Source organism: Lissotriton helveticus, chromosome 6, assembly GCF_964261635.1.
Source record: "Lissotriton helveticus chromosome 6, aLisHel1.1, whole genome shotgun sequence".
NCBI lineage: Eukaryota > Metazoa > Chordata > Amphibia > Caudata > Salamandridae > Lissotriton > Lissotriton helveticus.
Genome location: NC_136067.1, coordinates 574,110,445 through 574,125,239, shown reverse-complemented (window position 1 = coordinate 574,125,239; position 14,795 = coordinate 574,110,445). Strand labels below are relative to the sequence as shown.

The following is a 14,795-nucleotide window of genomic DNA, read 5'->3' as shown; positions in this document are numbered from 1 at the left end:
GGGCCCCCCTCTAATGTGGTCTCTTTGCATACTCTACCAGGGGTTCATCTGTTGTCATGGTGAAGCAAAAGGCTAAAACATGTGACCAAGGAACAGAGGGGCATATTACCGACGAGTGCGTTGGAAAACGCACAACGCACATTCCACTATCGCCGGATTTCATCGCCTTTTTAGCGCGCAATTATCAATGCGCATCAGGCAGGCGAATAGAAATCCAGCGATAGTCGGCGATATAGCACATTAGCGCATGAAAACAAACGTTGTTTTCACGCGCTAATGTGGGCCTTGATAATATGGGGGATTGATTCAGCTTTATGATCCACACCCCCATGTTATCAATGCCTAACGCCTGGTCAGAGCAGGCATTGGGAGACCTGCGATAAATGAGTTTATCGCAGGTCTTTTCCTCCCATCGCCTTCCTTGGTAATAGGGTGTTCCCACCTCCAACCACATTTTACATGTGGTTGGACGTGGGAACGCCCACTTTGCATGTCATTAGCGATGTTTATCGCCGACATGCAAAGTGGGCTTGGGGCAGGCTTTAAAATGCCCTTGTTAATAGGGCTCTAGCAGTATCGCCGTTTTCTCGGCACAATTCGCTGAGAAAGCGGCGATACTTGCCCTTGGTAATATGCCCCAGAGTTCGTTAACACTTTGGACTCTTTCCTTTGGAAAGCGGCAGACGTGTTATCGAAGGAGATAGAGAGGGCGGAAGGAAGGCTGCCTGGAGGAGGGGTGAGCTCTTTGACTTTACAAGTACCCCGTCTTAATGATGATTTGTCGCCCTGAGTAGCTGTAAACTTGACCGCTCCAATTGCTGCTATGATAATGGACCCCCAAATCCCATCTAGTGGCATGGGTAATCAAGAATCAACAGAGGAACCACCAGTCAAAAAAAGAGGGGGGGCAGGCTCCAAAGAATGGCTAAATCGACTACAATCAATCAATCAATCAATCAAAGACATTTATATCGCGCACTACTCACCCGGAGGGTCTCAAGGCGCTTGGGGGGGGGTCTGCTACTGCTCGAACTACACATATACCCAGCGCTCCAGATATATCCAGAGTAAGACCGGGCATGTTAGGGGAGGGGCGGGGAGGCTATTTACAACAGACCAATCCTACCTGAACCTCACTTCAGCTGCATGTCCATTCATGATTATTTTAGCAAACACCCAGCAATTGCAACATGCGCAGTTAGAATCAACACATCATTTGATGAATACATCACTACACTGGATGTCTGATGTTCCAACATTGCAAATGACATTATCATGGTTAGAAGGGTTAGCAGTGGCCGGATTAACACGTAGCCCTCCACATGAACTAAATACATCAAATAAGAACTGACTTGTGGGATTTACCCGACAACAGGAATCTTGATTCCAATCAGATCTAATGTAAAGCAACCACAACTTAGTAAAAAATGAAAGGTTGATCTTTAACATGAAGACCTACACATTCTGGATACAAGCCTCACCTTTGTGAAGACTTCTACATGGTGTAACAATATCAGAATCAGTCGGGTTTCTCTAGGCTATCTTCTCATTGCCCCAGTCCTGATGAAGACCCGCACTGACCTAACAGTAGTGCAGTACTAGGGTTGAAACGCCGACACATATCCCACGGACCAGTTTGAAAATCCTGTCATGTAATTCAGTTATCCAGGCCGCATCTTTATTTAAAATACTTGCATTTCTGGCCGTTATAAACTCTTTGGTCCTCTTCCCCGAATCACTTTATATATACTGTACACCACCACTGAGTCACTGAGCACAAACTGTCACCATTCTGCACATTATATTTCTCACATATGTTGTTTTGACAGCCTTATGAAAATTTACTTTGGGTATTTATGAATGATGCAAATTTATAAAAGCTCATATAATACCAGCAATGGTCGTTGGTTTTTGGTTGTCATGATTAATTGGTCTCTTTTATGACTAGACTCTTGATGAAGTCAATCCATTGAAGAAATAGTAATCACCCGACAGAACCAATTGTGTATATTTCTCATAGAAGGGTTCAAGGGCTGGGCTATTCCCCAAAAACAATGGGGGGGGTGGGCTGCATAGTAATCAACGTCTTGTGAAACATCTTTTGGATACGCTCCCAAATTTGGCCATAGCGTCCACGCAAATTTATGCCTTACCTTAGGGGTTCTTCTATAGACCTCAGGGCCCTAAGTTTACAGAGAGCAGGTTGGTTAATACACTTGGTCCCCAACCCCCCCTCTCCTTTGGTCATCCCTGAAAGATGGAATCACGTAGCGGCTATTCCATTGGCCAATACATTTTTGGCCATCGAGGGGCTTTAAACTTGTGATTGACAGGAGGATGGTAGGGAGTCGGAACATATATTGCATAATCTGGGTCAGCAAGGGGGAGATTCTTTAATAGTTAACCATCACCTGGTTCTGAGAAATGATACAGTAAAATCTCTATGTTGGAGTTTATTGGGGCTCAGATCTAAGCGGAATAATGATGATTGGACAAGGATCATTGGACGATGATTTAGTTTGTTTGCAAGAAACACAGGCAATGGATGATGTTCATATTAATGGATTTTGTGTGATTCAAACTCCTGCTATTCCCTCACGTTCAGGTAGAGCGAGGGGAGGATTACTGACCTTGATTAGAGATACCTTGCGCGTAATAATTTACAAGACCGATGTGCAGTCCTCCTATTATCATATTATCATGTGTAGTAGCCCCGAAGTAGAGGATATGCTCCTAATTAACATTAACAAAGAGGGAACACTTCATGTGTTGCAAAAGAATCTCATTCTGGAAATTCAAAACAATTCAAATGTTCATCACATTATTATTTCCACTTTTGATTCATATATGATTTCCAAACAACGTTTTATTTTTGTTTCATCATAGCATCGCACTTGAGCCTAGCCAACACGTTTCATTATGAAGAGGACTTCATTATGGTTTGCAAAATCTCGAGACAAACAATTATCACATGACTGCGCAATGTCATACTTTTCTGCATTACTCTTCAGAACTCACTTGGAGAGACTGCTCTTTTAATGCCCTACTCACACCGGTACATTCAGAATCCAGATAGAACTTCAAGATTGTGCAAACACTGATACTTTAAATTATGAACATGTTTTCCCGAAATAATAGAACTCATGGGTGTTGTGTAGCCATGAAAGATCTTAATCTGTGTCTTAAAATTGTGTTTAACATAACACTAATTTTATTCCGTCAAGTATAACAATTGATGCTATCATAATACAATTACATCAATGATGATGACAGTAGCATGTATGATCTTGTCAGTGATCTTATCAATAATATATTTTCAGATGTCCTAAGTGATGTTATATTTGAAGTCATGTGAGATGCCATATGTAATGTAATGTTTGAGTTCATGAGCAATGCATGCTGGTGGCATGCTTTATGGTTTATGTAGAGGTCTATAACAGGTGAATTTCAAGGATTTCTTAATTATAATATTGAACCACAATATCACATCAATTGTGTTTTTTATTGGATAAAAAAATAGCTAATCACACACATAGGAATGGTTAATGTTGTATTATTCTCCATTAATGCCATTGTGAGAAAGAAGTCTATTAATTAGGGTGAACTGAGGGCAACCACAAAAAGGCACTTTCTCACAACTGTTTCAGTGGTAGGGTAGGGGGTATGGCAGAGATTTACTTTCCATCTCCGGTCCTTCATCAGTGACCATCAACATTATGTGCCCTGTCAAAGTAGATATTGATCACCGTGTGGGGGTGTCCTTACCACTGCTTGGTCAGCTCCTGGCTGGTCTCCAAGCTTCTGTTAGCCCTTTCAGTCTTGTGGGAGTGCAGGCCCATTACATAGTCTACAATGACCTATTCGTGTTTCTTGGGAGCTTTTTTCCACTCTTTCAAGACAAGACTTCTGGCAGGGTGCCCATACAAAAGGGATGAAACCTTCTACTTTTTGTACTACCATCCTGCAGGCAAATAAAAGGCATGGCAGCAGAATGTTCCACATTCATATGAGTTTCTCAGATAAAACCATGATCATAACTTGCATGGTGTGGTTGAATCATTCCACAAACCCATTGGCTTGGGAGTGAAAAGGGGTTAAGATCTTGTAAATCACCCCTCACAAAAATTCATCTAAGATTCAAGTAAGCATACATGAAGTTTGTCCCACTATAGGAGATGAGCTCTTCTGGGAACCCTGCTCGAGTAAAAATACCAAGCATGGCCCTGGCCACTATGGCCACGGTTTCCTCCGAGATGTGGCCTCAGGGTACCCAGTGGCCTAGTCCACCACCACCAGGATAAACTTATTCCCTGAGGATGACTTGGAGCTGAGTCTGTCTGGCAATGTCAATCCCCACCCCATTAAAATATACCCCCCTCGATAAGTAGTGGAATCAGTGAGCTTTGGGTTGCCCTCCTGTCATGCCAGTGGTCCAACAGGTGCGCAGGCGTGACAGAACTCCTTCACCTTTAGAGACATCTGGGGACAGTAAAAGTAGTTTAGCAATGTGTCCCAGATTTTGGTCTGACCCACATGCCCGGCCAATGAGATGCCATGTGCTAGGTTTAAGAGGAGTGCCCTGTAATTCTGAGGGACTGCAATCTTGTGGTGCTGAAGGCTTCAAGAGTTGGGCTCTTTTTCTGCACTTGGCAAAATCCCTTTGTCTCATGTAACTCCGCCAAATTTGACAAGTCTCTCAGGACATTATCTCCTTTGTTTTGTAATGCAGGTCTGCCCCTTGGTGTCAGATTCTTTCTGGACCACGGAAAGTAAAACAAAAGGAGGTTAACCATTTTTCATTGTCATCTTTCACCACAAACAGGTGCAATTCCCTTGGGTAGGTGAGAGGTGTGTTCCCCCACCCCCATGGACACCTCACCATTGCTGCCACAATCTTCCTTGGACCACTGGAGTCCTGGACTGCCCTTCATTTCCTCCAAGGCTCATTATTTTTCATCTAGTGGAAGCCTTTTTTTTCTCCCGTGCTATTGCTGCCAGTTTGGCCTGTAGCTCCCTTCCTGGCTGCCTGTCGCTGAGCTCCATCTGGTGGGTAGCCAATTCGGAAGGGGTTATGCTGGCAGAGTCATTGTCTCTCTCAGCCCTGGAGAATGCACCAGAAAATCCATTTTGGGCCAGGTTGTTCCCTGCCCCTTCTTCCTCTGCGGTTTCCTCAGTCAACCTCTTCCCAGGGCCTTTCCTGAGCATCTTTCATGGTCTGCCTTCCTGGCATTCAGGGCCATCTTCAGCTTCCTTTCCTTGCACAGGGCCTTAATTTTCATTGCTGTGAGGGTAGCCAGGAAAGCCAGATGAAACTCTTTGTTCCTTTGGACTTAAGGTACAAAAGTAGGAATCAAAAATAAATTGAAAATATCAAAAATGACCCATTGCCAATTAAAAACCACAACTATTTTTTTTGTTACTTAGCTGAGTGGTATTGCTAAACGCAATGTTGGAACACCATTGTGAGAAAGTATTTTATTAGTTGGGGTGGATTGAGATATACTACAAGTAATAAGGGCACTATCCTGTTAGATACAGTAAAAGGTTTCAGTAATTAAAGCCTGAGCCCGACCTTTGGTATCTATGACAGCGCAGAAAGGCTTACATTAAAGGTTTAACTTAGAGAAGATGTACAAAGCATTTAATAACACCCAAACAGTTAAAAAGTCAAAAACACAAAAAATAAAAACTGCACTCCAATCTATAAAAATGGAGAATAATTAAAAGGGAAAGTGACACCAAAATGACAAAAATCCAATAAGGGGAAACAGAGATATTGATTTTTAAAGATTTAAGTTAAAATAGAGACACCGATAGTAATAAATGCTCGTGATTGACATGGACTTTGGCAGGATTTCAGATGAACCACGATGGAACTGAGGTAGGATACACCAGCCAAGTTCAGAGATTTTACTATAGGAGTTAGCGTTTTTTCTGGAAGTAAATGTGTAAAAATACTTTTATTTGATCTGTTAAAATCATAAAAAGAGTGGAACATACCACCATGATGAAAACGTCACAACACAGGTACAGATAAAAATGACATTAAAACAATTTTAGTTATCATAACCCTTGTGTGGAATGGAACCAAAGAGCAGCGGATTATCATAACAGCAATGAAAACATGACCATGGTTTCTGGTGAAATTAAAATGTTGATGTCAACGGAAAATGGAGTGGGAGCAAAGTTCGAATCTGTTATGCATAATTTTCTATCCAGGTTCTTAAGTCACTATATTTCAGTTTCCTGAAACATTTAAAGGTGAGGTCATGCTTGTGCCTAGGGCTTGTCATAGAAAGAGGCTTTGAAAGAAAGAGAGTACAGAAACAGGTTGTAGAAAGACTTAGGCCAGATACTTTATACCCTACTGCCAAGTTCTTATTTTGGTGTCCCAATCTTTACAAGGTTTTGTGCTGTTTCTTTCTTTTCTAGTTCTTGTGCTGCTAGGGACAAAATTTAACAGTGTCGCAAGACAGTTGAACTGAAGAACCGCTGAGGCATTTTATGATGGCTGCTCTGCAAGTTCGGATTTGAGTTTCTCTCAGGATTGGCCTTAAAAATGACGTCCTTAGGTTATGTAGTGCCGGACAAGTGCATAATAGATGTAGTAATGACTCTGCTCCGTTGCCACTTTTCTGGAAGTAATAATCCATCAGTGAGGCATAGCAGCAGGCTGTATCCGAGAAGGACTCCACAACGTCAGATAGGCATTAGACAAGGTCTCTGTGAAGCTGTTTATTTTGGTATGAAAAGGAAAATTTGAATTTTGTGGCAAAGGAAACCCTCGCTCCAGACAGATGTGTAAAATTCTGGAGCACTTGTAGCAAATTGCCTAAGCTCCTTTGTGGAAAACTCCCACTATTTAGACCCCCATCAAGCTGGCTTCCGGCCCCAACACTCCACTGAGTCCATCGCCTTGACCGTCCATGATGAACTCAGAAAGGCGGCTTATCTGAACACCTTGCAGGCATTGGTGCGCCTGGACTTGTTGGCGGCGATCGACACCGTCGACCAAGCTTTTCTTCTCGATCGGATAGAGAGCGCCGGCATCCGGGGCCCACTGCTGAGATGGCTCACTTCATTCCTCAAAGACCGATATCAAGCCGTCCGCCTCTCCAATTTCTCTTTGGAGGAAAAAAGACTTACCTGTGGAGTCCCTCAGGGTTCCTCCCTTTCCCCCCTTTTGTTTAACCTGTATATTCTCCCCTTGATCTCTGAACTCCAGAAAAGAGCAGTAGTCATTTTTAATTATGCCGGTGACTTTTAGCTCATCTTCAACATCGATCCATCCCCCTCCTCTATTGAGAACGTTCAATCCACCATGACCTTCATCAGCAGCTGGATGAACGCAAACCAGCTCAAACTTAATCCTGACAAGACAGAGCTGGTTCTCACAGGGTCCCCAGGCAACCCTTGGTACTCCAATTTCTGCCCCCTCTCCTTGGGCTGTCTACCATCCCCAGTCAACTAGGTCAAGAGCCTAGGCGTCACTAACAGTAACGACCTCTCAATGAGGGTTCAAATCAACTCGGTGGTCTCTGTCTGCTTTTTCCACCTACACCGAATTAGGAAAATCTGCAGATTTCTCTCATATGAAGCTCTCGTCCAAGTCACCCTGGCACTAGTCATGTCCGCATCGACTATGTCAACTGTCTGTAGGTCGGAATTCCTGCGTACCAATCCCAACGACTTCAACTTGTCCAGAACCAAGCAGCCAGGCTAATCTATGGCCAGCCAAAGTTTAACCACACTAAACCTCTCCTTAGGAGCCTTCATTGGCTCCCAGTGACTCAGCGCAGCCTCTTCAAACTTGGCTGCCTAATCCATAGAGCCCTCTTTTCCCAGGGACCCTCTATCATTGCCTACCGAATCCACCGCTATGTCCCTTCCCGCACCCTATGCTCCTCCTGCTCCAATCTCTTTTCCCCTTGCACTTTCAGACACAAGAAAGATGGCGGTCTGAGATTTTCCACCCAAGCTCCACTCCTTTGGAATTCTCTCCTGCCAGATCTCCGCTTAATACCCTCCTATGCTCAATTCAGGAAGTCGCTGAAAACCTGGCTTTTCTCCCAAGCATACAACTAATTCCAACACACTGTTGTGGCCTTCAGCCCCCCCACCTAAGCGCCAAGAAACCGTAGGTGAACGTGCGTTCTATAAATAATTTTTATCATATCATATCATGCTTTGGGGGCCTTTGTCCGGTCAAGATTTTTTACCTTCAGGCTTAGTCTCTTTTTTGGAGCTTGACATTCTCCAGTGGGAAAAGGTTGTGGGCTTTGTCCAGAGAGGTCTCCACAAGATTGGATACCTTCTCACTGAGGTCCTACTGAAATGGATTTACTGCTGCAGAGAAGCTCTGTGTGGTGGACAATTGTTTCTTCAACCCAGAGCAGCTGAGCCTTGGGCAAATCATCTTGGCAAAATTGTCCCAGTATTCCGGAGGTCTTTAAGTGCAAAGATATTCAAAGTCTCAGGTTTTCAGGAATGGTAGAAAAAGTCCAGTGTGATACAGCCACGGGTGTCATATTTATGCTTGCCACTAGCGTATATGTTGGGGGACTCCTTTCCCCTCCTTAACCATTAGGATAAACATTTCCAGGAGTAACCTACACAATTTTGCAGCAGTTCCAATCAGCCCTACTGTAAACAATCCCACAGTGTCTCTCACTCATTAAATACAGGATGGAAAATAGTTTTTCTTCTTATGCTGAGCTTGTGTTCCCACCCAGTGTTGTGACAGTTAGAGGCTAATACAAATTAGACTCCAGAGGCTACTGACAGGGACAGAGTAACCTTCTAAAAGTCATGTTTCCATAATAGTCATCAAAATCCTCTTCCACCATTAAGTTGGGCCTGTAGAAAATATTAAAAATAGTTTTTTATTCATTTTTCTAGCTTGTCCCAAGTCTGACATAGCAGAATTAATATTTAATATTGCTACCAAGTGTTTCCCTATGGGCCAGCCAATCTCCCGAAAGGTCTGTCAGCAGCAGTTAAAACTGCAGCAGCTAGGCCTTGAATCATGGTTGTACTGTCACACTAGTAGATGGCACAGTAGTGTTGTAGTCCATAAATTACATCTATCTTTCCATGCCAAGGGTGTATTTTGGGACACCTTATACTATTGCCTAATAGGAAAATGAACTAGGCGAATTAGGAGTAAGCCAATGATGACTTGTGTTAGGGGTCAGAATGCTTGCACTGAGGCCTGGTTAGCAATGTCCTGGTGTACAGAGTCAAAACATCAGCAGCATATGTCAGCAAAACAAATAGAGGTGACCTTTCAAAAGAGGCACTTTCTCACAGCCGTCAGTTGGGATTCTGAAGTGGTTTTTAAATCTCCTGTAACCTGAGATATACTTGTTTGCTCATAACAAGTCAAGAGGTCTTTATTCGATTTACATCATAAAAGACAAACATATATATATAAAAAATGACAATTCATTTTACATATAAGATAATAAATACATTACATTTTAAAACCATATTAAAAAGGGTATTAAATTTTAGACAATGATGAACGAGAAGACGTTTTTTATTGAATGTATATTTTGGTTCAGACAGTATAAAAAGTGCGCATCTTCCTATTCGTTGGCTCATATATGGTATATACAAAAATAGAACAATATTGAATTAAGTAGTTCAGAAAGTGGTGCTGTGGTATAAAAAACATGCTCTATTATGAAGTAAATTCAGCCTGTTGTAGTAAAACATTTTTAAAGCTGATGTCTCTAAAATTCAGTCAATAATAGATCCTGGTAGCATTTGGAATATTTAAATTGTGTTTACCTCCATTGAAAGGGAGTTTGATTAAGCAAAGGGTAATTGCAAAAGTTAGCTGTGTGGTTTGCGGATGTCATTATGCAAAAAGCACTGTTTAACCTAGATACCAATTATGAGAGAAGAAAGGAATTGGCCAGATACTAGACCTTCCGTTAGTAATCCACATTACAAAGGAATGATATATTAACTGCTACACATTAAAAAAAATAAGTATGGCATACTCACTTTGATTTTGAAACCACTGCTCTTATGCAATAAAAACAGCCACAAGTGTAATATAATTGCACAAAAAACAATTCCTAAATATGTTAAAATACCTAAGAAGTTGTGCTATGATATCTCTCACCTGTACACCATCGGATGCAGGAACATAACTTGCTCTTTTGAATGTGTCTGTCACATTTCTGAGAATTTCTACAGAGATGAGGAGATCCCCTGCATAGAAGTGCTTCCTCTGAGTCAGGTCTAAAAGTGTCTTGGTTACCATAGCCATCCCTTCACCTGCAAGTGTTCTTTGCCCCTTTGCAAGGTGCTCCTTGATCTGTGCCAATCAAATCAGAAAAACACATGTCAGAAACAAGACAGCTGCATTTTCATTTACTTCATCAGAAATCTTGGTATTTTTTCAACAATATAGGGCCTTAAGTAGAAGTTGGAGGACAGTTGTATATCTGTCAGGTCAGTGGAGTGAATCTCTCCGTCACCCTGACGGACACCCCATCTTCCAAATCTAGATATGTGCATGGCCTGCAGACATTTCTTAATCTTGGCAGCAACCAGTGACACTGTGGTTCCTGACAATGTTGTAAAAGTTTGACCGTCAGCTCCATCGAACAGGACAGCCATAGGTCAAACATTTAAAGAGGTTTACATTTTTCAAAAACAAACTCCTAAGGCGAAAATTTGTTTTTGATGTGTTTTCTCTCATGTTGTGGGGTAATTACTTTGTTGTTACTGTCTCTTACCTGTGACAGACAGAGAAGAAAACCATCCGATCACTCACTCTAAATTAGTCAGAGAGTTGGGTGGCTAACTTCCTGCAACCTGTACTCCATTGGACCATCGAGGAGTATGTCAGTGACAGAGCTGATGAAGGCTCCTCTATCATCAAACATAATGTCTTCCCAGCCTAAATCCACAGGGGGTCTGTGAGTAAGGCAGAGAGAATAATCCATGCGTTGGAATGGATTACCCTCTGCCCAAACTCTAAATCATCCCCTCAATCTTTCCTGTCAATATGTAAATAATTTCAAGTGTTATGAATGCTGGTGGAGAGAAAATAGAATCAGTTGGAGGATCATAAAAGATGCTCCATCGGTCAATATTGCAAGCTTTGATTAGGTTGACATTAAAACTTTTCACAAGTGGCAAAGCAAGATACAATAGCCATGCAAAGCAATTATTTGCCCTGGTCAAAATCTCACGAAAGTACAAAGCATAATTTTAACATGCTTCTTCTTGTATTAGGGCAAATGCAATCAATAGTGATTTTTGCAAACTAAACATTTAAACAAGAGCAAAATATATAGCACATTGAATAGTCATGAACCAGTATTTTTGTTCTGTAATATGGAACAGAAACAAGGAATGATTCATAAATAGCAAATGTTCAGTAATGATTTCATAATAATTTCCTACATGTCTGCAAAAATATTTTTGGGTAAGTAATGGAACAAAATATGTGTGTCCCATTGTATACAGAAGGGCCCCATTCACTTTTATATAGAAAAGGTATTGAACCAGGAGGAAAGAAATAAGAAGAAAATATAATAGAGGGTCCTGCCTGTCTTAATCTCTACTTTATTATGTATACCATATTACTTTGCCATATTTTATTTATTTTTTGTTCTTTTTATCGTCATTACAAAACAAATCATTATGTTACTTATTACATTTCAGACATATATTAATTGTTTTATATCATACACGGTATTGTGCATTTGTCTATTATTACTTTACTCACATTCATTTTACAAATGTAAAACCCCTGTACCTCTAAAAACCCAGCTCTATTTGACCTTCCATATCACACTCTCTACCAACATCCCACTCACACTGCAAACCATACATTTATTAAATACCTATCCGGAAAAACAGCAAATGGCTTATAAGCACCGGCAGAGTCTCTTTAATTCTCTCTTTCTGGTGTAGTGGTACCTGACTAGACACACTAAAAGTCAACGCATGTTTTAGTGGTATTTAATGTCATGTTGCCACTTTATTTTCAGGACCATATTGCAATTAAATACGAATATAACACATCAGGAGCACAAAAGGAGAAATGATCTCCTCTATTTCATCAAAATGTGGTATAGTATCCCTTATATTAAGGGGAAAAAAGAGTGTCAGGGATTTCAGCCACTATGGAGGCCAACTTCGCACACTTGACTGGGTAATCATTCACTTAGGGTTTCTCTATTGTATCTGGCAGGCAGAAACCGTTGACTCTCTCTTTAAATTCAGCTCATATACTCCGCAGGTGTGAGAAATTCAATTAGGGGTGGTTAACGTCTCCTTTCTTACATGACGTTTTCCTGGATATGTAGGACGAAATCCTACTGCATGGAGTCCATATTGTACATATCTATTTTCTAACTTTCCTCAACCTCCTCCAATAGGGTCCTGCCTCCACCTTCTACCACAAAACCTGTGAAAAAGATTAAGGCATGTAGGAACCTCTACTACATATCTGCAAAATCTGTTTGTACCATTCTTTTACACACAGAGCAAGAATGGTGGAAGATGAATTAGCATATTTTTCAATTAGTCCAAAGTTTGCACAATTGAGCCTTTTTTCAGGTTGCTACAGAAAAGGCACAAAGGCTGGTTTCACAGCATTGTCTGGGCCTTTCCGACTCGATCTGTCCGACACAAAAAGGCTGTCAGAAACTGAATTTGGTGACCCCTACCAGGCCTTCCTTCATCCTTAGTCTCCCGGTCTGGGGTCGAGGGGTACAGAAGGGACCCCGATGGAAAACCATGCACAGTGTAGCAGCCAACATGGGGTGCCAGCGACAGGTTGCAAGGTTTTCCGCACACACCCATTTTCCACATTGGAGCCTGTTTTGTCAGTCGGAACACAGGCTCCCATTGAAGTGAATGGGAGTCCTTCCGAATGGTGTTCGGAAGCATCATAATCCGTCGGCGGAACCGGCGACCGCGAGTCGGTCGGAACCGAATCCGACAAGGAGTCGGGCGGTTTAGTTTCTGATGGACTTCGTAATCATGCCCTTAGTCTCAATATAGCTTCTTCTGTTAATGATGCTCAGATAATTATCTCCATCTCTCCAGTTCCAGCATTGACCCAAATCAGCCTTTGCTCCTGCATGAGCGTGGTGGCCATTTGGAAGAGGGAACTCTTCCTCAAACCTAACCAATAAAAGTGAGGCAATCTTGTATTGCCAACAACCGAGCAACTTGAACTTGTCTTGGCGGTCCACAGAACTAGATCCTCTTCTGGTGCCAGTTGAATCTGCTAAAAATCTGTGTTTCATCACTGATCCCAATCCATCTTTTTCCAAATAGATCGTTTATAGGCTGCTGATTTGTTCTTTTGAGAATGGTTGGGAAAATCCTTCCACTGCTTCCTATCTCATGAATGAAAACTATGATTCACTCCCTCATCGCTTCTCATCTTGATACAGGAATTCTCAGTATCCAAGTACCCCAAACTATATTCTCCACAGTTTTACAGGTTATACAAAACTCTCCAGCCTAGTTGGTTCTTAATGCTCCGGTTTCCTGTTGAAGCTGACTTGAGCCATCAGCATTGGTTCTCCTTTAAAAAGCACACACAGTTCAAGTCTATGTGTACCTTTCAAAGAGCAGATTTCAACTCGGGCCCCGTCAACTTATGGAAAAAAAATCCAAATCAAGCTCCTCTTTCTCTGTTTTCCTCTACTGACAACTGGGTTGTCAATACTCTCATAGAGGAATACTTGAGTTAGGGGTCCCTCTCTCTCCTGCTTAACGGTCAATCTTTTCAATGCGCTAGCTATTTCCCATAGGAGCATTCCATGTCCTTATTCGCTGAGGAAAAAGCTGAAATCGTGGCTTTTTAGATTAGCCCATCTACTCCAATTCACATTAGTTCTTATATAGTGAATGGGTTAATAAAAGGAACTTCCTTCAATCTAAGGATCTGCACTCGGACAGAACCTTTAGCAAAATTATTTTCCACTACTTTTGCTGTGCCAAAAATTAAGAAATGGAGAAAATTGTTATTCTTCCTTTTTTATGTTTTACTAAGAAAATGAAACGAAATTTTAGCCAAATAAATTTCAAAATCATTAGTGTAAAATCGGTCTACTGTATTTTTAAAGTTGTTCATAGCTCGTGAATTATTAATTAGAATCTTAAAAGTATGTAAAAGGTGATTTATAAGCAATTATTGTTTAACCCCTGTTTGTCTGTAGATGCAATTTATTTATGCATTCTGCTCCGATACAAATGTCTTTCTGTATTATAGACAACAGAAGAGTGTTTGCTTCGTCCCCTCACACAAAGTCCAAAAAAATACAAAACTAATTGGCCAGGTTATTGTACTAGTGCAAAGTATCTGTATTCTCCACGGGTTTCTTCTCTGGCACTTCCAGGTGCTCTCCAAAGACCATTTATCCTGGCTTTCTGTATCTCCTGCACTTCTGGGTTTGCTCTTTGTTTCTTCTCAGGGGTCATTGCTGTCTTTAATTCAGTGCCTTCTTCTCTCACTCCTGCGTAGACACTGGAGAGCATTGAGTCCGACTGCCCGTGGATTGCCCCTCTGCTGCAGAGACCTGCCACATGCGCAGCTATCTCTCTCTCTGCTTCAGTGATCTCCATGCATAACAGTATCTACACCAGTGACGTGGGGAGGGGGAGGGGCAGGGTGGGGGTAGTAATGTATGGATTACGGACTTTAAAAGGTAAGTAAACATAAAAATAAATTAAACGAATTTTGTTGCACGCACTGCATCGCCAAATGTGATGCAGTGTGTGCAGCGAAATTCGTTTTATTTATTTTTATGTTT

At 41.6% G+C, this 14,795-nt stretch overlaps 1 protein-coding gene across 2 annotated transcripts in view; it reads right to left on the bottom strand.

Moving 5' to 3' along the window:
- The window catches only part of ADGRB3 (adhesion G protein-coupled receptor B3), a 1,104,008-nt gene that overhangs the window by 789,555 nt on the left and 299,658 nt on the right, over positions 1–14,795 (bottom strand). For both annotated transcript variants that reach the window (XM_078648009.1, XM_078648010.1), the window contains exon 8: positions 10,133–10,327. In XM_078648009.1, coding sequence (XP_078504135.1) covers positions 10,133–10,327 — 195 coding nt within the window. The remainder of the gene's footprint in view (positions 1–10,132; positions 10,328–14,795) is intronic.